This window comes from Cynoglossus semilaevis, chromosome 8 (genome assembly GCF_000523025.1).
Source record: "Cynoglossus semilaevis isolate Cse_v1.0 chromosome 8, Cse_v1.0, whole genome shotgun sequence".
NCBI lineage: Eukaryota > Metazoa > Chordata > Actinopteri > Pleuronectiformes > Cynoglossidae > Cynoglossus > Cynoglossus semilaevis.
The window spans coordinates 13,850,499-13,874,953 of NC_024314.1; the positions used below are offsets into that span (position 1 = coordinate 13,850,499).

Consider the following 24,455-nt stretch of genomic DNA (forward strand, 5'->3'; position numbering starts at 1 on the left):
TTGGATTGAACGGTTCTGGAGTAGCTTTAAAAGCTGTAGTTGCATGCTCTGCCCACTAACATGATTCATGCAAATGAAGTAATATTCTGTAGTGATTTGCTTATACCAAAGTTTACGATGATTCAGACCCAGACGATGTCTGAGGATCTAGAGTGGTGTCGTCCTTATGTTTTGACAGGAAATGGCTTTTTCTTAAAGTCAGCGTGCTAATCTGAGTGAGAAGCACGTGAGGACGAGGCCGTGTGTTTGAACCATCCAATGACGCTGGACGGTCCACTGACTTTACTGTTTTTTCTTTAGTCTAAGCAGTGAATATATGAGGACGATAAGACTCTGAGGGGGAAGGACCACCAACAACAGGTTGATGCCACTCAAGCACTCAAGCACTTTAAAATAAATAAGAAATATGCAGCACAGTGAAAAGTTGAAAAATACAAATCAAGCCTCAGCTTGTTTCAAATAAGATGGGAAGCACGATGAAGAAACACGTCTCTGTCCAAATCCCAGCACTGCTGTTGCCATGGCGGTCTAGCTACATCACCATAGCAACTAGGTTTAACTACAAAACTAGAGTCTTACCTGCTGCTGTGTGTGTGTGTGTTTGTGTGTGTGTGTGTGTGTAGTTTGCGTGCTGCAGTGGTCAGAGGATAAAGGGAATAAGGTGATCGTGAAGAAAATACAGAGGTGAGGAAAGGCCCCACCCTCCAGCTCTCCATCTCCTCTGGGAGCCAATTAGTGCAGCAGCTAACAAGACAATCGATCAATCAATCAAATTGAGTCGATGAGTTGACCGCTCAGGTATGAATTTTATAAAATTTTCTGTTTTTACCTTCTTTGATTAAAAATTAAAAGAAAAAAAATACAATCACAGCCGACCAATCATCAGAGGTGTTGGGACGGTTCTTTTCCCCTCACAATAGAGACTGGAGGAACCTGCAGCTGGAGGGACACTTCAGCCTTTGGTCAGGTACTAACACCAAGTCAGTACTGTCAGCGCCCCCTGTTGCTCAGAATTGACTCCAGTCAACAGGAGTCTGGAGGTTTTTAAACGCTCACTCTTGCTCTGCGAGGTCTACGGAGAGAACAGAACCATAAGCCACTGGGACATGTTTTTCAGAGACCTCGGGTGACAAAAGGGGGCGCTCACACTGCCTTAAATCAGGGTATATTTTTTTTAAATGTGGTTCTGACACAAGGACGACTCAAGACTGAGCTGTGTGCGCCCCCTACTGACGTTAGTTAACTAGTGCGTCAGAACAGCAGCCACAGCTGTGCTGTATAAAAGACTTAGAAGTTCTGACGTTTCACCTCTGTGATAATAGTAAAAAATACTGATTTTATGTAAAAAAGAGTTTGAAAGGAAATGCAAAAACAGGTTTATTTTATGCTTTTTTGATACATATTTTAAAGTTTATTTAAAAGACAGAATTATGATCAAGATTTTTAAATTCTTAAACATAAGCCATAAGGTCATTTTGAGGTTTAGAACTGTTTTTAAAATATTGGGTTATTGTTGTTGTTTAATTCTAAAAGAGTCTGAATACTAAAAATAAATAAGTAAGAATATGTGCGTGTTTATCCCCTCAGTGTTAGTCAACGTTAGTTAGAATTAAGTTAATGCATTGGTCAATACTATGAAGAAAGTCTTTTCCAGTTATTTATTTTTAATTTACATGTGTAAATGCTAAATGGAAAGTTAGATGACGTTTAGTAAACAATACTGTTTCAAATGTGTTTGTTTGGTGGGTTTACCTTACTGAATAAACTAAATTTACTGTACAAAAGATACAAAAATATCATAAACAGAAATCGAGGGGAAGGATTTTCAGACGGACCTGAATTAGGCGGAACAGTAATAGCGCTGCACCACAGGAAGCGGAGACTTAAGAAGCGGAGACCAAACACCATTCGTTGCGGAGAACTGTTTAAGCTTTACACCCGCGGAGCTGGGCGTTTAAGGTAAAATAATAACAATAAAAATGTTTGTAAAACATAGTTTATTAATTTTTTATGTAATGTAGTATAGTGTAATATAGACGCTGGCATTCGGGACAAAGTAAAATATTCCACAAGAGGGCGCCATAAGTGGTCACATAAGTGGGTTGGTCTGAACAGGAAAGAATACAAAACTATTTCATACGCAACATGTTTCGTCTGATGCTGAATCAAATAGCGACCGTAGCACGAAAATACTTAAAGTGGGTTATAGATAATTAATTTATAAACTGCACTTTGAACTATTTTGCACGTCATTTGATTATTATTGGGTGCACTCATGAGGATGTAGAGGAAATCAAAACGCTCTCAGTCCAAAACGTTATTTGGTTTTATTTGATTTTACACCGGACACATTAAAACACTTTTGATTATTTTACATTAGATTAAGAAAAGACATTAAATCAGAACCTTTAGTTGATGAATTGTGGTTAGATATTGAAAGACACACCAAACCAGGCTGTTGGGACTGATGTCACTTCCTTGAAAAGGGAATTAACAATAAATAATAATAACAAAGATGTTTATATATTTTGAAATATAATAATATATTTTGAGTTGGGTTTTTTCTGTTTTTATTCATGTTTTGTTTTGTGATGTAAGGTTATTCTCTAAAGACAGTAGATGTGTGTGGATGGAAGTCACCAGTCTCCAACAGCTGGTTTTGTAGTGGGATTCCTGGGACAGGAATCCTTTTTCATCTTCTTCTGTAAAACTATGTTTGTAGAGAATGTATCTTGTTCTTCGGCTTTAAACCAAAAATCTGTCTCCACACAGATCTCTGCTTACTGTCCTTGTCCTGGATCTCACTGACTTTATCTTCACAGGGAACATGTTCCTCTGTGGAAAAGGGTTGAAGAGAGTGGGAATATGATTGTGAAAACTCCTGTTGCTGCAAATGGACCTTATTCCTATGCCTTAAATTGAAAAACTTTCTCCATGTGGACTTCTTTTTGTCTTTTTCCTGAAAACCATGGCATGGCGACAGTAGTCGGCCCTCTGTGGTGAATGATGTCCTTGGACAAGATTGGGAATATAGGTTACAAGTTTCCAGTGGAAGTGGATGCACTTTGTTTCTTTGCCTCAAAGAAAAAGGTCCGGGTTCCTTCCTGGGTTTACTTTTGGCTACATTCTTGTCCAGACCAACTTGAGTCATGATTCTGTCAAAAGTGTGAGAACAACTGTCCGCCACAACTGACTCGGAAGCAATCGTCTCCGCGTCGGTCTCGGCTAGAGCTTTCAGCAGCCCATTTAAGACAGCTTGGGAAAAACTGCATAAGGAGGCCTCAAAGATAGCAGGAGTGAGGCATGGAAGTCTGTCGTCAGTGGCTGATGCATTGGTTGGTACAGAAAAAACAGATTTCCTGGCATCCTGTGATCTGGCAGAACGACTGGACGATGGTTCTTTGTCAGGGACTTGGATATTTTCACCAGGCTCTGACAGTACCACACTTTCAGTGTCTTTAAAGCCAGAGCACATCTCTGCCTCAGCAGAGGAGGTGACACTTGACAAAGGCTGAGCAAAGGTCTTAGCAGGAGGTGCAGAACAATCTTTCCTGTTTCTCTCTACACTAGCAGAGTGTGAAGAAAGATGATACGTCTCAGGGACTGTGACGGTCTCCACATCAAGACTGGTGCAGGGTTGGGAACTCCTAGTTCTGTCTACTCTGGTAGAATGTCTGCTCACCTCTGATCTTGTACTCCGTCTGGACGATGGTATTTCTTCAGGGATTTCTTTATCCTCACTATCTTTGGACATAGATGAGGAAATAATGCTGGTCATCTGAAACAACTCAGAGCCACTGTCTGCTACATCACTGATGGAGATCTCCTCCTTTTCAGCTGTGGTTGATGTGGAGAAATCCAAGGATTGGATGCTGCCTTGTAGACCAGTGGTAGAGGGTGATCTTTTAGCTGGACTTTCATAAGGTCCAGTGTCTTCTGGTACAACACAGGTCTCTTCATATGTTCCTAGATAAAGCTCTTCTACCTTAGGTTTGAAGGTCTCAACGTCTTTGTCGTCAGCAGTCCTTGGGACCCTACCTAACATAGCTGGGGTAATTCCTGGAACGGTGGCATCACTTAATGCCTCAAAGCAACTGTCATCAGCCTCATGGTGGGATGTGTCTTTCTCATTTTGAGGATCAGCACTTGAAGCCCTGTTCCTCATAACTGAGATGTCTAGCTCTTCTTCAGGGGTTAGTAGTTTGGGAACAGTTGTCTGTGTTGTTCCTCTGCCCTTTGATCTGAACAGTGTTGTTTTATTTATAAATTCTGTTTCTCTACTTTCTAAGGACACGTGTTCTGGAGTTTTCTTTCTTCTCTCAGCTGACCTGCAGGAGTGGCCAGGCGACAGTCTCATGACCTGGACTGTATCCTCATCTCTGGTCTCAGACACAGGGAGAGGGAGACCACAGGTCTCATCAAACACCAAGGATTGACTTCCTGTCACCTCGGCTGTGAAGGTGTCATGTTCATCTTTTCTCCTTTCACCTGGAGTGATTCCAGTTGGGATACTGGCTGGGATGTCTTCAGTGGGCGGTGAAATAGGCCGGACTACGGCGGAATGTTCGGTCAGTGGTCTTGTGTCTGGACCGATGGAGTTGTTGCCACCCTGTGGCTCAGGCTTGGAGCAGTGTACTGCTATAGAGCAGATGTGGGACACATCAGGTGTGGGTGCTGCTGTCTGAGACTCCACTGTCATAAACCCGTCCAGCAGAGCCTGGGTGAAACTGATTAGGTGGTCATTATTTACTATCTGAGCAGTGTGTAAAGATAAAGCAGGGGGCGATAATGTACAGTCCAAGGTAATTCTATCTACATGGTCTTCATCTCCAACGTGTCCTGCTCCATCTGCACATATATGATTGGTCTGTACAGAGGCCTCACAGCAACTGTCTGTAATGTCAGTGACATCTGTGTCCACCTGGTCTTCAGCAGGGACGGTGACATCTCCGTCCCAGATGGATGTAGTGATGCCGTCAGTTAATGTTGCAGGAACAGGAGTGGGAGGAACCGTGGAGTTCCTGCTGGCCTCTGGTCCAGAACAGAAGCTGCTGGACACTACAACATGTTCAACATCTCTTGGCACAGTAGGCTGTATGTCATGACAAACTCCACCCTCTATATTTAAACCAACAGCAGGTGGAGTGTCGTCTGTTTCTGCCACAGTGGTGGGGGACCATGAAGCAGGAGAAGGTCTGACTTCACATCCTTCAGTAACATCTTCACCAGTCTCACCGCGACTGTCTGTTTCCTCCAGGTTAACTAGTTCACTTTGGTTTTTAACAGTGTCATTCTTAACTCCATCCAGTGGGGCGGGGCTAGTGTCTTTCAGGGTGGTGTCCCCTAATGCTGCTGCTCTTGGTTCCAAAGAAACAGAGGTTGTTTGTGGACTATCCCCACACGTTGTAGAGAGGGTGGATGAGGACCAGGCGTTTGGTTCTTCCTGTGGCAGAGGTGGACAGGTCTTGTAGGGTTCTTCTTGCAGGGCCTTTGAACATATCTGCGTGACATCAGGAGTGGGCATTTTAATGGTGGGATCAGCTCTCATGAAGCCATCCAACAAAGCCTGAGCAAAGCTGAAGAGATTTTTATCAGTTTGTACAGTCGCCACCGTGCTACATGTTTTGCTCTTCTTCGACCTTGACAAGTGTCTGTGGGACGATTTGGTCTCAGGGAAATAGTGTGTTTCCTCAAAAGCTTCAGACGAAGTCTCTATTGCTTCCAAGGTGGATGTTTCCTCTGTCTCAGTCACGGCAGCAGTCGTAAACTCATCAAGAATGTCAGTTGTCCTTAACGTGATGCTGACACCTGTTAACTCCCCGGGGGGAGGGGGAGAAGGAAAAGGAGGAGATGGTATCCTGTTGTCCACTGATCTTGTAGCGCAGCTGGACAGTGTTCTTTGTGAAGGGACGTCACCAACACTGTCCTTTATAACAGCCACAGAGTCAATGCAGGTCTCCTCAGAGTTGCTGTCTTCTAACATGTTCTTCACAGGAGCATTTCGAACCACATCCAACATGGAGGGAAGGAAGCTGCGCACGGCGTCAACTATTTCTCCAGTGGTGTACGCATTAGAGTCAAGGGGAACTTGTTTTTTCTGCTTTTGGTCTCTTGACTTTTTTGGAAGTCCTCTACCTCTGATGTCTGATGCTTCCCGAGCCCTTTCTTCAGTGTGCACTGCTTTGCTTGCAAAAAAGGAATCCAGATAGTCATTGACTTTCTCCAATGAAGCTGGACCCAGTGGAACTTCATCCGCCTTCATCCCAGACACGCCACATTCCTCGACGTCCCAGTGGTGGAACTTGTGCATCAAGTCATTGACATCTCTACCAGCCCGCTGGATAATGTCTGTTAGAATGATGCTGATTGGTCCAGTGTCTGCCATTGACTCTGTCTCCCCTGTTGTAGCTGTAGAAATAGAACACGTATCCTCAAGTTCTTCTGACCACCTGTCCCTCACCCCATCTGGCATTGATCTTGTGATGCCAGGATAGGTAGCACCACCTAGTGCTGAAAGTCCAGATTTTTGTCTGACAGTTGGAGAGCTACTACTGGTAGTGAAGGTGACGTTCATATTTCCAGATTTGCTGACCCGTGACACTGCTACAGAGTTGCCACATGTGCCATTTAGCTCAGCAGCTCCCTCAGGTGGATGTAAAGGGGAAACAGCTGTAGGAGTTCTCTTGATCTTTGATCTGGAGGTGGTTCTTTTCTGGGATGAGCCCCCGTCTCTGCTGTTCTTCGACAGAGTCCCACTGGTTCTTGTGGGTTCCTCAGAGGTTTTAGAACAGCTGTCTGCTGCCTTGCTTTTAGTGGGAGTACTCTGGACCGCATCCAACATTGCTGGAAGGAAGCTGCGTATGGCTTCAACAATTTCAGTAGTGTTACATAGAGTGTATTTGGGAGGTGTTATCTTCTTCTTCTCTTTTTTCAGTGTCTTATTTAGCTTTTTTGTTCGTTTTCTGTGTCTGGTGTCTTCCTGACTCTCCTCTTCTTTAGTCAAAGTACTTCTTTTTGAGAAATAACAATCCAAATAGTCATCTACCTTCTGTAGTGTGACTGGACCATGGGTGTTTTTATCTTTGATTTCTTCAGGTTTGCGGCGTTGGTCTAAATCCCAGTCTTGGACCATGTGTATGACGTCTGTAAGAGCAGATTGAACAGTTTTAGTTTCATTAGTTGAACTTGTGATACTCAGTGATCTAGAAGAGTGTGTAGGAAATAGTGTTTTCTCAGGGACTTGAAAAATTCTGCTGGTCATTAGAGAATTATCAGTTGTATTATCAACAGCATCACTGCAGGAGGCGCCAGCGTCCTCCAGACGCATCTGTTTTATGTCAACTTTGGTTGTTTCCTTTTCAGGACCACCCGTTCTAAACCGATCTAACAGAGTTTGAACTGAGTTGTTAAGTCTTTCATTATCATTTAGTTTCTCAGAAGGTTCTAGAGAGGAAACTGGAAGAGACATGTTCTCACCTGATCTTCCAGAGCCTCCGGCAGCTGTGCTTGTCACATCCAAATTCCTGCCATCCAGTGCTGCAGCTGAAGAGATGTCCCTCGTGCCATCAAAGGTCACTAGTTTCTGAGTTGTCTTGTTGACCTTAGCTTTAGCAGGCCCGGTCCTAACAATGTCCAGCATAGAAGGCAGGAAGTTGCGAATGGCTTCAACTATTTCAGCATTACTATGTGAAGAAGTTTCCTGGGGCACTCGTTTCTTGTCCACTTTTCTTTTGTCTTGTCTCCTCGTATTTTTGGGCTCTCTTTTTCCTGGACTGTAATCTTCTGCCAACTGATACTTTGAACGATGCTCGTGACCAAACCTCTTCCGCCTGGCAAAAAAACGATCTATATAGTTATCGACCCTCTGCATGGTTACTGGGCCAAGAACGTTTTTATCCCCCTTCTCATCAGACGTGGGAGACTCTTCATAATCCCACCGATGGACTCTCTGCATCATGTGAATGACATCTATGCTTGCCTGCTGGACGATGTCTGTTAGAATTGTATCAACTGTTTCAGTCTCTTGTAATAAATCCATTTCTAGAGACACATTTGAAGAGACAGTGCTAGACTCCTTATCGACCTCAGCTAAAGTGTCCGTCACTACGACAAATGCACTATCCACATTATTTTCTGCAGCAGTTGTTGTTCCAGGTTGGATGTTTCCATTAACGTTTCTTATCTCTTGCAATCTGGAGGTGTCAGAAGAGAGAAGGCCTCTGTCCTTAGCCTGGTCATTTCTGCCAACATCGATTAGTGCTTGGGTGTTTGTGCATGTTTCTTTAAAAGCTTCATTGCAAATATGTGTCATGTCAGGGATGTCTCTTTTCATGTCCCCTTCTGCTTTAATGAATCCATCCAACAAAGCTTGAGCAAAGGCAGAAAGGTTATGATTCATGACCATCTCGGCAACAGGTAGAGTGGGGTTTGGTTGCTCTTCTGCAGGGGTTGTCATGGTGGCCATGATGTACTCCATTGTGGAGGCGATGCAAAGTTGGGTGTTTTTAGTTATTTCTGCAGAAATGTCTTCTAAATTGAAGGTGTTTTTGTCCAGTGGAGCCCTGGGATGGATGGTTGATGGCTTTGTTGTGCTGACTTGAGAATCTCCAGCATTGCTTAGGACAGATTTAGATAAACTGATAGTTTTCTGTGAGACCTTATCGGGGCAGGTTTTCCTTATATTGGGATCTGGAATATTCTGAACCACAGTCAACATAGTTGGAAGGAAGTTTTGCATGGCGTCAACCATTCCTGTAGTGTTGGTGGAGGTGGAAAGAGGTGAAGCTCTTCTCTTCTTCACCTTTGATGTTGCTCTCTTCTGTTTCTTTTGGTTCCCCTTGTGTTGGATATTCTCTCTGGTTAGTGGAACCTCCCCACCTTGTTCTTCAGTAAACACTCTCCTGCTTGAAAAAAAATCATCCAGATACTCATCCACCCTTTCTAGTGTGCCTGGGCCAAGGTTGCTTTTACCATTATTTTCCTCACCCGATGTACATTCCTCTAAATTCCAGTGGTGAACCATTTGCATCATGTGATTGACATCTCTGGTTGTGCGCTCAATGATGTCTGTGAGAACGACGCCAATCGTATCCATGTCCTGGGAAACATTATCCTCCTTTGCCATTTTCTCTTGTTGTTGTGTCATTGTAGTCCCTCGTGTGACCTAATACATGACCAGTAAAACACTTCACTTCACTCTGATATTCACTTGTTTGGGAATTCTTGAGCTTTAGTGTGTCCTTGATTTTTTTTTTTTTTTTTGGTGTTTGCTGATAGTTGGCAATTGTAAAGTCGCATTACTGCCAACTTTTCTTTCCTTTCCTTTTTTTCATTTCTTTTCGTTTCAGAGATTTGGTTGATTATTTTCTCCTCCACCTTAAAGTGTATCCTGGTCTATTATGGCAGATGTAACCTTCATTACTGCCTTAGTTGTCGCTAGTATACAGCAGACATGTCTTAGAGTTGCCTCCTATCATTCACTGTCAGCCCATCTCAGGCAGAAATATTAACTCAACACTAACAGTTTCCTGCAGGTACCACTTTACATTGTTGCCTTCACACCCATTGATCTAGTATGTTTGTGAGGATGAAAGGGCTTTGGCTCATCAAAGGAACCAAATCCTTTGGTCCCAGTAGGTTGGGGTGGGTAGACCACTTAGCTTACCAATGTATAAAGAAGCAGTGGAAAGAATGAAATAAGACACTTGTCAGAAATGCCTTATTATGGCTGTGGTCATAACTGAGAATAGTGACATATCCAGAGGCAACAAAAGGATTGTGACTGCTGCAAAAACCCATAAAGAAAGTCAGACGTCTCAGTCAGTTTTTGTATGCAGTGGATGCAAAGGGAAATAAAATAAAAAAATAGACCCTCAGATTCCACATGTTCCATGTAAAAATCATATTTAAATTAAAGAGTATATAGCTTCAATAAAGATATTCCTGCTAAGAGTGTATTTTTCTTGCTAGTTTCATATGTTTTCTTGAAAATGACATGGCTTCCGATTTGTTAATACATATTTTCTTTAAAAAGTAGGCTAAACCACAGTGGGGACTAAAACATTTCTATGGGCCGTTAAATTAATCCCATGTTGATTTCAGGTTCTTTGGAAACAGCCACTGAGCATCATTGACATAGCAGTATCATATGATACCAGTTGTTACTATTGGTGTATTTATACTACACCACAGTTAAGGGAACTCCCAAAATTAAAAACATAGTATTTTACAGCAACCCTATTTGAAGAGACAAACTAGGAATACCACATTTTATACCAGTTTTGTTTAATCAATACTAATAGCTTTAGTAAACTGATTTTTTTTTAGATAATAATCACAGTTGGGTTTTTTTTTCTATTTTCCTCTTGTTTTTTAACGTTCTAGTATCGAATTAAATTATACAGTTATCATTTCTGAAAATGTCATCTTCCCATCTGTTTGCATCTTCCCATGTTTTGACCGTTGGCCAATGACAAAGGCAGAGGGGCGGGGCTACTGGGTGTGTATATTTTTGTGTGGGCTTGTAGCGAAGCAGGAGCAGATCAGCTGACCAATGACTTAAGGCGGGGGCGTGGCTTCTGAGTTCTCGTGCCAAAGCTGCTGCTTGATTATTAAAGGAGCAGGAAGTTGGGGCCGCTGTGTAGGTAATGAAGCGTCTGTGTATTTGGCCAATGACAGTACACAAGGGCGGGATCTGAGGTGCTTCTGCCGAAGCAGATGTATCCCAGTCGACCAATGGCAGAGCACGTGGGTGGGGCTTAAGTCTATGCGTTGGTAGTGAAGGAACAGCAGCGTCGTTAAACCCAGACTCAGGAGCGTCGATGATGTTTTCCAGCTATTGAAGTAAGTCTTCCTGTGATGCTAATTAATACGAACTTTAACGCTTTGCTCATCCGCTGCTTAATCTATGCTATATCTTGAAAACTGAAGTGGCACCGTTAGCCTAATGAGCTAAGTTAGCCTGCTGCTGTTCAAATGCTGTGATTAAAGAACACAGTATAATTTGATCCAACTCTCACTAAACGTGTCGTTTTAGCTGTAATATCGTCATCAGGCGGTGACAACGCTGTAACAACACTGTTATTAATACTGTAACATCACGCCAATGTTTTATTAATAGGACGTTACCTTTAATGATGTTTTAAACACCTGGGAAATGTCACAGGCAAACAGAGTGTAGCTAACGGTGCTCAGCTAACACACACACACACACACACACCTGCTGTACACACACTGCGCACCTCAGGTGTTTGTTTTGGTTTTCCATCTTGGTTACCTACGTTTCCCTTCCATTCTTCCTCTTCTTCATTGACATTTTGTCAAAAATATTAAATTCTCAGTTTTCTTCAAAACTACTCTGTGGCAGAATAAACACGGCCTATGTTCTGCCTCTGATGTAAACAGACTCAATTGTAACGTTATAACACTATTAAAACATTATCAACCATCCTTATCCTTATGCATGGCCATTTGCTAATTGATTAATAAGTTATAAATTGTAAATGTTGGTGTATTTTCAAATGTTGGTGGCTGGTTGAACTTAGACAATAGCACCATTAGCTGGTCGTACAGCTGTGAAGCAAAAGAAAAAAGTATTCTGTTTTTGTTTAAGTCCTAAAATCATTGCAGTATTTGTGTTCTTCTTCTTCTTCTTTTTGGGTTGTTGGTTTTTCTTTTACCAATAACATGCCTCCACTCTGTTTCCATTTTTATTTTCTCTAGGATGCATGCTTCACGAAGCCCCTCATCCATCCCAACATTTGTCTCCAAAGAAGCGTTAGACCTGAGTTTGTCAGGATCTCAGCTTTTAGTGACCAAAAGGCCGAGCAGCGCTTCACCGGGGAAATGTTTTTCTCGCTCAGTGTCTGTGTCTGTGGCTGGCGATGGCAGAAGCAAACGGAACACGATGGTACGTGATTGCACTGCAGGTGTTTTAACTCTGACTTTAAAACCAGGCTGCACATAAGAATGTAGTACTGTCATTGAAAATGAATCTGAGGATTTCTGTGTCGACTTTAACCCATTTAACCAAACATTTTTAATCCACAGAGTGATGTTAGCTTTGGCAGCTCCCGCTCTGTCAAGAACCTAAGGAGGTCCAACAGCACCACTCATGTTAATCAGCAGGACAACATTAGTCTCAGGTATGAACTCACACTCACACACACACACACACACACACAAACCTTTGCTTACGTAACAGTGCTGGTAACACACTCCCCTACTGTCTGTGGCTGAGAGCCTTTCAACTGGTTCCTTATCTGTAACATTGGCCGACTTCACTTCACTTGGTACAGTATGTGCTGATTCATGTGAAGAGCTCTTCTATCTCTCGGTGACCTTTACAGAAGATTCTGAAAAGCTGAAGGCTGTGTTTTTGGAAATGCCATCAAACAATGTGAGTGGTGTAGATAATGTGTGTCAGACGGTGTCCTGTTACCAGGAAGAATTTGTCCTCCTCTTTACTGAGCAACAGCTGGCAGCCCTTCAGCTACAGCTGCTGGGACAATGGGACGCAGCACTTTCTTTACTCCTGCATGATAAAGAGTGGAGGGAGGCTGCACACCGACTGCAGCCACCCACCATTGTCCCTGGTTTGGGGGGTGGCTATGACCTCTGGAGGTCAGGTTACCCCAAAGTGTGCACGCTTGGGTTCTATTGTCTGGCAGCTGCCGGTCCCTGGCCCTCGGTCTCCCTCCCTTCCTTGGCCTGGAGCCTCTCTGGACACAGTGTGGAGGCATTTAAATTCCCCCACTGCCTCCTTTCACTAGGGTCCCCCGCCACCCTTTGCTGCCTCCCACTTTCTCCTCTCTCCCTCCCTCTGCATGTATCACTCTGTTGCACGGCAAAACAGTGTTGGAATGTGCTGCCACAGGAAGATTGTGGGATTGATTTTCACGGCCCTCCCCCACCCTCGTCACCAGCATCAGACACAGAAGTCAGACAGAAGGTCAGCCTACATCTGTACACCATGATGGTGTCAGGTTGTTTGAATGATGATTGACAGGCCACAGGGTCGACGCACAAGTGTGTGTGTATAAGTACATGGGTACTTATATGGGAACCATTAAAGAGTGGTTCTAAACAGAAGGCACAGCTGCTGCTCTCAGGTCCAACCCAGCAGCTGTCAGGGAGTTTAGTCAACCTCAGACCAAGATCCTCCACACAGCTCACTGAAGAATAAGAATGACTTTTTCATCCTGTGGGGGTCACTGACCCTAACCCACACAGGCAGACTCCTGGGCTGCTGCTCGGTCCTTCAGGGTTCGTCACAGTGGATCGTCCGCATGTCTGATTTGGCACACTTACGGTGTTCAACACTCTTCAATTGAACAGAACCGTGAACCAACAACCAACATCTTCTCGTTCATGTAGCCTGTAGTTGTTCTCTTAAATCCCTGTGTAACAGGTTGACCTTTGTCTGCTGCAGTTCTGAGGCAGTGGTGGTAATAATTGATCTATTATTCTGAGGATTAACCCCTGTTTTTTGTTCTGGCCTCAGTCAGGCCCAGGGTGAGGACTACCTGGCTCTGTTTGACTCCAGTGTAGATGGACGAAAGAAACTGGCCGGACTCAGCAGGGCCTCACCAGACAGAACCACCTGGAACATCCTGGTACTTTGATCAGGATTTGAATTACTGGCAGTTATTCATGTAACTAAGTTGGTTTTACTAACGCCCTTCATATTGTACCAGGATGACCAGCCCAGAGCAGGTCCTGTACAGTCCAGTCCACGCAGCAGTGGCAGCGTTGATTCTCCGACCTTTCTGAAAAGAAGAGACTTCACCGCCAACAACAGGTTCTTGTTCTTTTCACACTGAGGATCAGGAGTTTGGTTCTGTCAAAACCCTGATTATTTCTATGGATTAGCCTAGATGGTCCACTTTGGGTTTTTGAACCTCTTTGTTCTTCCAGGAGCAACAAGGCAGCGGTGGGAAACTCTGTCACAACCATCCTTCACAACAACTACTCTGAGAAACCCCTCACCCCCAAGAGCTCCAACCAGAAGCCGTCCTTCAAGTGAGTCTGTACAGTCTGTGATACCACGTGGTTCTGGTGGGTTCTTGTTCTAATGACTGGTCTTTGTTTCAGTAATCTTCTTAAAGCCACGCCCAATGATGAGGTTCAAATGGAAAATGGTTCTGTTACCAAATCGCAAAAAAATTTCTCTTCGCCAACTTCCACATCAAACACCAATTGTCTGTCGTCGACGCCCCTCGGCAGCCCGGTGCTGTCCACCAGGAGGGAGGTGACGGAGGAGGAGGCCGAAAGGTCAGACGTGTGCTTTAACACTGTTCACCTGTTGTTGTTGAACACTGTCAGTGTCTAACTGAAGTTCTCCTCTGGGTCTGAAGGTTCATTCAGCAGGTGAACACGGCGGCCGTCACCATCCAGCGCTGGTACCGCCAGCATGTCGAGAGACGAAACACGAACCAGGCAGCGCTTCAACAGATCCTGACCAGTAAAAGAAAGGTTGGCGTCTGTCACCGTGTCACAGTTTAGTCCAAAGACTAAGATATAGGTCGAACTCTGCATCTCTTTTCTACAAACTCCTCATCTTCTGTGTTTTTGTGTTTTGTTCTTGTAGGAGTGGGAGGAGAGAACAGAGGAGGAGCTTCGGGTGGAGCAGCGTCAGAAAAGGGACGAGGACAGAAAAAGGATTCGCGAGGAGAAGGCTCGGCTGGCCCGCCTCGTTGCCATACAGGTCACTGTCCCCGGTTTCCTTTACCTCAAGGATTGTAATGTTTAACACTGTCCACGAGTCAGAGTGTCATCATGAAGTCACTGATCAGAGACCAACTGGTCTCCTCTACTGCAAAAAATAACAAAACTCAGGGACAGTCAACCATACCATAAGAAACCAACCATCAAGAACACAACATAATAATTCCTTTAACTCTCTCTGGAGGTTCTAGAGTTTAAAGAGTTTTTTTCTCTCCCTCTGGTGGTGTAATGCAGGAGCTGCAGCAGAAGCGCCCCCCGCTGGTTTTAGAGGTGCAGAGTGCAGCTGATGTGGAGCTTGAAAACCAGGTCCACTCAGTTGCGGTTGGACAGAGGAGACCTCCCAGGGTTTCAGTGTCTGCATCACCGAGCAACAACAGCCCAGTGTCACCGACCGCCAAAGCCAAGAACACAGGTTTGCAGTGGGTGGGATTCTGCATGGTTTCTAGAAGAAACTAACTCTATGGCAGTGACTGACTGGATATACTGTATTTCCTTTCAGTAGAATCCAACCTGAACCTCGTGTCGGACGTGGGAGAGCTGAGCTTCAGGGCCGTCTCTCCAGCTCTGTCCAACCGCAGAGGTTCTCATTGCTCGCAGGTAAAGAACGTTTTCATCCACGTACTTTAACATCTTCTCTCCCTCTGCCTTCATAAATATTTTCCATCTTCTGAAGGAGCATGAAGACAGAAAAGAAGAAGACGTTTGTGTGGAGCAGCGGCAGCACCAGGAGAATGACCAGAAGCTGACCTGTAAAGAGAGAGTTTTCATGGTCACCCAGGTAAACATGTGATGTGTCAACAGTATTTGAAAGAAATGTCATTTGGAAGAAGGTTTGAGACCAGTGAACAAATCCTGGACAATTTAGCCCCAGCTAAGTTGTCTTAAAGGTTCAGGAATGCTTGAAGTTGTTGCTTGTGGATCTGCATAATAATAATAATAATAATGTATATTAAAGAATAATAATGTCCAGACACTTTGGAAGTGTCTTTGATCTCCATCATCTCTTGATCTCCCTCTGGTGGTGTTTACCAGGACAAGCAGCAGAGAAAAGGCCAGCGTGTCCCAGATGCATCTGGAGCGGCCATTCACAAAAAGCCACCAAAGTTCTCTCCAAGCAAAAGAATTCCAAACTCTGGATCCAAGAAAAGTCTGAAGTCACCGTCCGATCTCAAAACCAAGAACACAGGTGAGAATGAAAAACTGTTTCTCCTCATGTGCAGAGAGAGAACCAGGAACTGTTGGTAATAGTTCTTCTGATTCCACAGATACCAGTCAGAACCTGGTGGCTGACGTCTCAGAGCTCAGTTTAAGAGCCATTTCTCCAGCATCATCCAATCACAGAGGCTCTCACTGTTCCCAGGTTTGTCTTCACCTACAGTTGTCCATCATCAGTGATGGAAGACATTCTCCTGTCTCCGTCCACGGTCTCCATCTTTTTATTTCTGTTGTACAGGAGCCCCTGCAGAGATCAGTGAGTGTGGAGGACCAGAGGTCGGGAACTTCCTCCAAAACCATCTTCAACGAGTTGATGGACACACTCAAGCTGCTGGAGCAGGAGCCACAGCAGCTGTGCCAGCCCATGATCCAGCAGAAGGAGAAGTACGCCTGGATAGACGAGGTGAGGATTTGCGTCACAGCAGTGAAGAAAAAAAAAACATAACCTTCTCAGAATTTTTATGAACCTGGATTCTTCCCACCAAGGACGGAGACTCCAACTCTTTGACCACGGACAACCTGGAGCGCCACGGACAGATGAGTCTCCACCCTGCACTGCCAGATGGGGGCGCCCTTCTTTCGGAGGCAAAGCTGCAGAGCATCATGAGCTTCCTAGATGAGATGGAGAAGTCTGAACAGGAGAGACCACGTTCAGTGACCTCAGGGTCACACAGAGAGGTCAGGGTCATTTCCACACCGAACCACATCGGACCATATTGAAAATCAATGAATATGGACTCTTTCACCTGCAGGGGGTTCTGTCAGAGGAGGAGCTGACTGGAGTGGAACACGCCTCAGCCACCGCTGCAGAAATCAGCACTTCCATGATGAGACTCAAGATGGAGCTGGAGGAGAAGAAGCGTACAGTCCACATGCTCCAGGCCGCACTGGTGAGGACACCATACTTTTTTTTCTTTTTTTTTTATGTATTTCCGTGAGAGCCATACAATAATTTATTTTTCATCTGAATACAGTTTATTTAAATTTTATCATTACCTGTACTGTAATTAATTTCATTGTTTTTACACTTTTCATGCCAGAAATATAAATTGAATTACCAATCCGCCATTATTTAACACAAATAGAGAGTACGCTGCAAATACACAAGCATTTTTCTGTTTATTATTTTAACACTATGATTTCTGTAATTTATTACTTATATATAAGCGGAATTATTTATTACTTACTGTCTTAAGAAATGCTCGGTTTTTTCTGAGAGCCATCAAAACCCATAGGTTCCCGACCCCTGCTGTAGGTGTCTGTTTGTGACAGTAACTGTTTTTCTACATCAGGCCCAGCAGAGGGAGCTAACAATGAGACATGTGAAGGACACGGAAAAGGAGCTGAACAGAAACTTCAAGCTGCAGAAGGAACAATATGAAGCAACCGTCCAGAGACACCTGACTTTCATTGACCAGGTATGTGGACACTCACTGCCCCCTGCTGGAACAATGTGAAAGTAAAAACTCCCAGGATTTATAGTCAGCTCAGAAGTTTGAAGATCAAACGTAGCTGCAGACAGATACAGCCACGTTTGATCTTCAAACTTCTGAGAAATTCAAACTTCTGAATAGAAACAAGGCAAATGGTGTAAAAACTGTCCTTGAAGACTTCTGTGGTGCTGACCTCTGATAAACAGTCCAGCAGAAATGATTCTTCATTTTAAAAGTTTCTCACATGAACCTCAGTGACACAAACTGACCACAGGAGGTCAGCATTGTTTCCCATTCAAACTAAAAAAGCAGACGTTCTCCTCTGACCATAAAAAAGTCCATGTCGTTTTTTGCAGCTGATTTCTGACAAGAAAGCTCTGAGCGAGCGCTGTGAAGGAGTGGTGGCCGAGCTGAAGCAGGTGGACCAGAAGTACACCAAGAAGATCGCACAGATGCAGGAGCAGCATGACATGGTGAGGAGCCCTCACTCGTCCTGTCTTCACCTCCAAACCTCAGCAGGGTTTCCCTTTAAACAGTCTGAATTGCTCCTGACCTTTGACCTAGTGCCTGTGGCTGCTCTGACTTTTCGTTTTCTCTTCGCTGCTCTTGTTTAACCGTTGTCTCTCCATGTTTTCCTCTTCACTCTTTCTTTTATTCTGGATTCAGGTTTGGCAAATCCTGGGTCCTTTGTGTGAGGTAACTTAGAGTTTCTTGCAGCCTTTGGTCGTCATTTTCCACCTTTTCATTTTTACCGTCACGCCTTCTCTCTGCTACTCTGTCTGCATGTGCTGTGTGTTAGGACAGAGGAGCTGCATGTTGATCATCTCCACCAGGACTGGTTCATGTTTGTTTCTTGAATCATTCTAACCACCTCATTTATTCATCCTCACCACAGACTAATGGAATCTGGATCCAAATGAAAACTGAAAACAAACATAGACAAGAACCTTTGGTCCATTTATGTGTTGGGTTTAGTTTTTACAACATTTGACACTGTTGGTCCAGAATCAGCACACCTGGTTTGATGCCTATAGGACTGTGTTACACCTTTAGTCTAACAAGGTCGAAAAGACATTGTCTGGAAAATGTACTAGTAAAAAAGTTTTAGTAAAACAAAATTTAAGATGTAAAACAATCTTGGCTGAACGTTCAAAGATTAAACTTTAGGATTAACAGATGCCCTGTTACACCTTTAGTCTAACAAGGTCGAATAGACCTTGTCTGGAAAATGTACTAGTAAAAAAGTTTTAGTAAAACAAAATTTAAGATGTAAAAGAATCTTGGCTGAACGTTCAAAGATTAAACTTTAAGATTAACAGATGCCCCTCCCTTCCCCATGATGTCATCCACCCCCCACCTCCTCTCATTACCTTCCTCTGTCCAATTACAGGAGATCAAAAAGCTCAAAGACCTGATGAGCGCCACGGAGAAAATGCGTCGGGAGAAATGGATCGACGAGAAAACCAAGAAGATCAAAGAGATCACAGTGAAAGGTAGAAGTGGTCACAGCCTGACCCCAGGGTGGCGTTGTTACGTCATCAGATCTTCTGAAATCAACGTCTCCTCTGCTCTGCTTCACTTACTCCAGGTCTGGAGCCAGAGATTCAAAAGCTCATCTCCAAACACAAGACGGAGCTGAAGAAGCTGCGGACGTTGCACGAGGCCGAGCTGCTGCAGGCGGACGACCGGGCGGCGCAGCGCTTTGTCCGCCAGTGTGAGGAGCTGAGGGCGCAGCTGGAGAAGGAGAAGGACGAGCAGTGTCAGAGAGAGAGGGAGCTCGCCAAACAGAGGTGTCATGATCACATGATCAACTTTTATCTCCTGGTTCAGTTCATTTAAATATTGATCACGCCACAATACCCACAGTGCTCCTCGTGGACTATTGAACCTGTGGATTTTGAACTCTCTAGCTGTAATTTAGATCTAATTACCCAGACCTGGGCTATAGAACAGGCTTTGAGATATTTACTTCTTTTTTATCTCATTCGCTGTGTATTTTTTTTATTTATTTATTGTTCTAGGTATGACAAGCAATTCCAGGAGGAGGAGCTCTCCCTCCAACAACAGAGGAGGCGTCTTTATCAGGAGGTGGCTGAGGAGAAGGAGAGGCTGGCCCAGCTGGCGGCCAGGCAGCGGGCTGAGGGGGAGGACCTGCGGCGGCACCTGGAGGAGAACAGCTCAGTGGCTGTACGTGCCCTCAGAGAGGAGCTGGACAAAAGCCGGGAGGAGCAGGAGAAGAGGCACCAGGTGAGGAGTGATGTCATTGCTGACGTCATCACTGATGTGTCAAAACTGTAGCTTCGTCCACCTGTCTGAATCACTGAGTGGGTGTCTGTGTGAGCAGGTGGAGATGAAGTCCATGCAGGAACGTCTGGAAGTGGAGAAGCAAACCTGGGAGGAAAACTACAGGAAGAAGGAGGTTTGTTGGCCTTTACTTTTTTGTAGGACAGTGAAGGCATCACGCACATTGGAACCATTTTCCTCCAGGATATTAAACTGACTGACCGAACGGTCGGTCAGTAGAATGTCTTGTATTGTTTTTGTCCGGTCTGTCAGTGTCTCTGTTTTCTGTCTGACATCAATGAATCCAATTGTTTCAAATTTTTTTTCTTTTTACAGGAAGCTTGGCTGCTGAGCCGCGAGCGGGAGCTCAAAGACGAGCTGCGGCGGGAACGGGACAAAGAGATTGAGTTGGCCATCTGGACCCTGGAGGAGGAGACCAGTAAAGACAAGGAGGAGTGTGAGAGGGCGGCAGACAACAGGTGAGACCTGCTCCTGCTACAGTTTTCTCTGATTTTAGGATCAAAACAAACAAAAAACTGCTTAGTCAGTAAATGTTCCGTCTCCAATTTCTCAGAGTGAAACGTTTGAGAGAAAAATACGAAGCTGAGATGAAGGAGCAGGAGCGTTCAGAGAGAGCGGCCGTGGAGAAGCAGCAGGAGCTGAGGAAGCAGCAGTTGGAGATGGAGGAGGAGCTGATCAGACTCCAGAGCAGCCTGAGGCAGCACCAGCAGGAGGCGCAGGAGCTCACACAGGTACAGACACCACAGAACACCATCATCCACCAGGAGATGTTGATGTTTACACACTGACTCCACCAGACCAGGGACAAGCTGATGGAAGAGCGCCGCACACTGGCCGAGGTGATCCGCCAGGAGTTCGCTGACCGCCTGGTGATGACGGAGGAGGAGAACCGCAAGATGAAGGTGGAGATGTCAGAGGTCAGAGCTAGGCTACGACTGGAGGTGGAGAAGGTCACCAGAGAGAAGGAGGAGGAGCTGGCAGAAGTCCACCAACGGTGAGAGGACACCCTGGTACCAGAGACCAGAAACAGTACTGCACCTCACAATTTTTCTACAGGGACTGAGGAAAGTTTTGTTCTCATCACAGGAACTAGTGTCAGTTCCAGGGATTGTTTATGTTTCCATCACAAAAATTAGTACCAAGGACCGAAAACAGTGTCAGTATCTGCTGTGCTGTAAGTACAGGTCCACAATAAATAGTCCAAGAATCAAGGAACAGTTCTGGATGAAGCAGAGCAGTTGTAGCAGCTCTGTGTATTTCACAGTGAAGGTTGCAGTATCAGGAGCTAGCGAAGGTACCAGGAACTTTCGCATTTTAACTGCAGGAACAGTTGTCAAGTTCTGTCCGGTGTGATGTTCCAGCACCATGAACCAGGAACTTTGAGTATTCTACACAAAAAGTATCAAACAGTTCGTTCAAGGAACAATCAGTAGGACCTTTGAAGAGTTCATGTAACTGTGTGTTTCAACCCTAGGGGCGAGGACCTGGATCAGTGTGTCAGCACTGTTTTCTAGCTCCAAAGTATTCCAGAACTCTTCATTTTGTCGTCTGATTTTTTTAAAATGTTTTCCCAGAGTGAAGTCTGCGATCCTGAAGAAGGAAGAAACTGTGTCCAACCTCCGGAAACAGTACGAGGTAAAAATCACAGACCTTTAACACATGTCAGAGTAAGAAACCAGTAGTTGACTCACATGTCTCTCCCCACCCTCTCTCCCCACCCTTTTCCTCCTCTTTCTATGATAGGCTGCTCTGAAAAGGGCTGACCACCTGGAGGCGCTGTGGGATCAGCAAAGGAAGCAGTTGTTGGGGAAATAGTGACTGACAGGACTCTCCCCCTCCAGGCCTCCCTCCTGCCCACCCCCACTTCCAGACTCAGCACTGTAATCAAGTGTCGCTCCTCACATGTGACCTTTTTTCCTTTTTTTTTTTTCCTGGGAATGTCATTCCTCTCGACAAGACTGAACCTGTGGAACTTCAGAGGGGTTGAACATGTGACTGAAACTCATCAACGGGGAGACAGACATACTGGGCCCTCCCCACCACCACCCGACATCCCCACCTCCACCTCTTCCCTCCCCCAGCTTTGGAATTTCCCTCCCTAAAATCCCAGAGACCAGGTGGAAGGTCTAAGGAAATACAAACAATTCCTCATCTTCTCCTGGTTTTCCAGAGGAGGATTGAACTCAGCTCCCCTCACCTCCTCACAGGAACACCTCCCTGTTCACCACAGAAAACAGTTCCAGATGTTTCCAGATGATGGGCCCTCGGGTGGTTTTTGTCTCCCCCTGTCAACAGGAAGTTGATCGCCTGCGTAAAGAGCAGTGATTTATTCACAGAGGTCAAAATGTCTCCTAGTTTGTGCTGAGTCATGGCTTTAGTCCCACTGTCCCTCAGCCACCCTCACCCACCCTCCCACCAGGTCCCAGCCCTGAAGGCTGAGTTACAGGATTAATTGGTGGGGGGTGGTGGGGGGTTGGTATGGGCCGAAGGTTGTAGAACGTGAAGAAGGAAGAAGTGAGGTTAAAAGTAAGGAATGCTGCAAAGTACGAGGACCTTTAGATACCAGGAATCACTAAGGTTTTTTAAGTACCTAAAACAGTTTTCAGGGAACTATACCTGGTTCCTGGTTCCTGGTTTATGGTTTTATTGCAAACACCTCCTGCAGAGATGTGTTAATGGACAAAAGCTTTCAGGAACTTTAGGTTCCTGTTCACAGAAACATTACTGTAAAGATCGGGCAACTTATTATGCAGACTGGAATCTGCAGAGCAAACAGTTCTGGTTGGGCTGAGAATTAAGGAAAAAAATAGTGCTAGAACTAATGCTAAGGAACACAGACAGGTGAAAATAAGAAGTGGTTCCAATTTGTGGTTAAAAAAATAGAAATGATTCAGTTCTTGGTCTGGAGGCAGAGAGTGTGTGACGTCTGATGTTTATGTTCTGAAGAAAACAGTTCTCTGAGTGTCTCTGCACAGAACCGATGTTTGGACTTTGAAGAACACAGAATTAGCTACAGCTGGGTCACATGGTCAGATCATGTGAGGCCAAGTTTAATTTAGGGGTCATGAAGGTCTTCCTTCATGTCCAGGTCACTCCAGTCTGATTGTCCTGAACTGGGGGACATGTCCAGCAGTTGGACAGTTTGTCTTTTTAACAGAAAAACTGAACCAAACTGGTCTGATCCAGTGACCCACAACCATGGAATCTATCCACACTTGGGTCACGGCCCATCACTGTATTAATAGTAGCTCATGTCACAGCCCACTTGTGTGACATTTCTTCGGTCCACAGAGGCGTCACATGTTCTGTCCTCCAGGGACTGACGGCAGGAAGACTTGTTAATGGACGCGTTAATGGATGATGGGAAAAAGAAAGTGAAGCAGAGACAGAGAGTGGTGGTCAGAGGGGTGTAGGGTCTGAGGGAACGTGGGACACATGAACGCACCTTACTGGGCATACCACCAAGTGACATGTTCACTGGGTGGGTTTTTTTTTTTATTCTCTTCCTCCTTACTGTGAATGAAGATTCTGGCTATGAATGAAAAACCGTCTCCGACACACAGACGCTCTTTGTGGATAGGGTTTCATGTGGGCCAGTTCCACAGAGGTCAGTGGTGGTGGTAGAGGGGTGAGGGGGGTGAAAGAGGAGTACCTGGAACTAAGCCTGGGATTATGACATGCAACTTGATGTGGACACCCACTTTTATTTATGTTTTTTCTTTCCTGTTCTTGTCAAAGAATTTGAAGAGTTTTAGTAACTTAGCTGAGCTGAGACGTTAAAGCTGTGCCATGATTAGATGGTGTACGTGAAGTATGTTGGGTTATTTCTGACCTGACGACTGTTCCAGTCCCAGAGCGACTGAAGGCTTTACATGAGGATGTGACGCAGGGTCTGCACTTCAACCTCAGAGTGAAAATGAACTGAGCTGGAGCTGATGATGAAGATGAAGTTAGAGATGAGGAAGATGACGATGGCCACGGAGATGAAGTAATGAAGGAATAATGATGAGAAAACACTGAAGTGTTCCTTTAAACTGGAAACAAACATCGAACACATAAATGTGTCACACACTAAAAAGTCTGCATCACATATGGGATACCTGAAAACAGGTACCTGAATGCAGCACAGTCCAAACACACGCCTTAACTCACCTCAACATCTGAATACATTGTTGCTAAAATTATCATATTTTTTAAATGCACACCTGAACACATCAGTCTAATTAGGGACCTGAATGCATCGTGGTTTTATCGAGGACCTGAAGGCATCACAGTCTGTGGGCAGCACACAAGCCTTCAATGAGAGCAGTTCACACACATTTGTTTGTTCTGACAGTGCCAGTAAACCTTTATTCTGAGTGTGTGTGTGTGTGTGTGTCAGTCACTGTGACTTCAGATGACCCTGGTGTTGTTACTCACACAAACACACAATCCTCTTTGTTCCTCTGTGTACACACTGTTGCAGCTGTGACCGGACATTGTTAATTAGTAGTTTCCATTTTAAGATGTGTAAACGCGCAGACCTTGAACGCACCGTGTTCTTGTCTTGTGTTTATTCTAGTTTTATATATTTTGACTGTTTTTTTTTTCATTGTGACGGCATTAGAGCTGTGAAGACGACGTTGACTAATCTGTGAGAATAAACACACACTTATCTTTGACGTTCTACTTTCTCTTTTCGCTTCATTCTGAAGAAAAATAACTCCAGTTTTTTGTTTTGTCTGTTTTTGAGCTGCAGCCCAGACTGGTCCACATGGGCTGTATGTCATTAGACTACTA

General features: G+C 44.7%; 2 protein-coding genes across 5 annotated transcripts; one reads left to right on the top strand and one right to left on the bottom strand.

Annotated features, from left to right (window-relative positions):
* The first annotated feature begins 1,823 nt into the window (after positions 1–1,823).
* Positions 1,824–24,337, top strand: cep131 (centrosomal protein 131). Of its 4 annotated transcripts, XM_017034388.2 has the most exons (30): positions 1,907–1,959; positions 10,678–10,842; positions 11,722–11,908; positions 12,049–12,143; positions 13,502–13,613; positions 13,695–13,798; positions 13,915–14,019; positions 14,092–14,271; positions 14,355–14,472; positions 14,588–14,704; positions 14,959–15,136; positions 15,224–15,321; positions 15,398–15,502; positions 15,757–15,910; positions 15,990–16,084; positions 16,178–16,342; positions 16,426–16,617; positions 16,692–16,829; positions 17,232–17,357; positions 17,729–17,845; positions 18,039–18,068; positions 18,763–18,865; positions 18,961–19,162; positions 19,394–19,619; positions 19,717–19,791; positions 19,992–20,134; positions 20,230–20,407; positions 20,474–20,670; positions 21,251–21,311; positions 21,420–24,337. In XM_017034388.2, the coding sequence occupies exons 3-30, from the start codon at positions 11,723–11,725 to the stop codon at positions 21,489–21,491; spliced, it is 3,672 nt and encodes a 1,223-aa protein (XP_016889877.1). In that variant the 5' UTR covers positions 1,907–1,959; positions 10,678–10,842; position 11,722; the 3' UTR covers positions 21,492–24,337. The 4 variants fall into 4 exon arrangements, with proteins under 4 accessions (XP_024913943.1, XP_016889877.1, XP_008313262.1 ...); XM_025058175.1 differs by lacking the exon at positions 10,678–10,842 and having other exon boundaries at positions 1,824–1,959; XM_008315040.3 differs by lacking the exon at positions 1,907–1,959 and having other exon boundaries at positions 10,702–10,842; positions 15,227–15,321.
* On the bottom strand, positions 1,993–10,391 carry LOC103382298 (uncharacterized). The gene is made up of 2 exons (XM_008315043.3): positions 7,477–10,391; positions 1,993–7,143 (listed from the first exon to the last, which is right to left on the bottom strand). Exons 1-2 carry the CDS (start codon positions 9,143–9,145, stop codon positions 2,711–2,713), a joined length of 6,102 nt encoding a protein of 2,033 aa, XP_008313265.1. The 5' UTR covers positions 9,146–10,391; the 3' UTR covers positions 1,993–2,710.
* Positions 24,338–24,455: the final 118 nt, after the last annotated feature.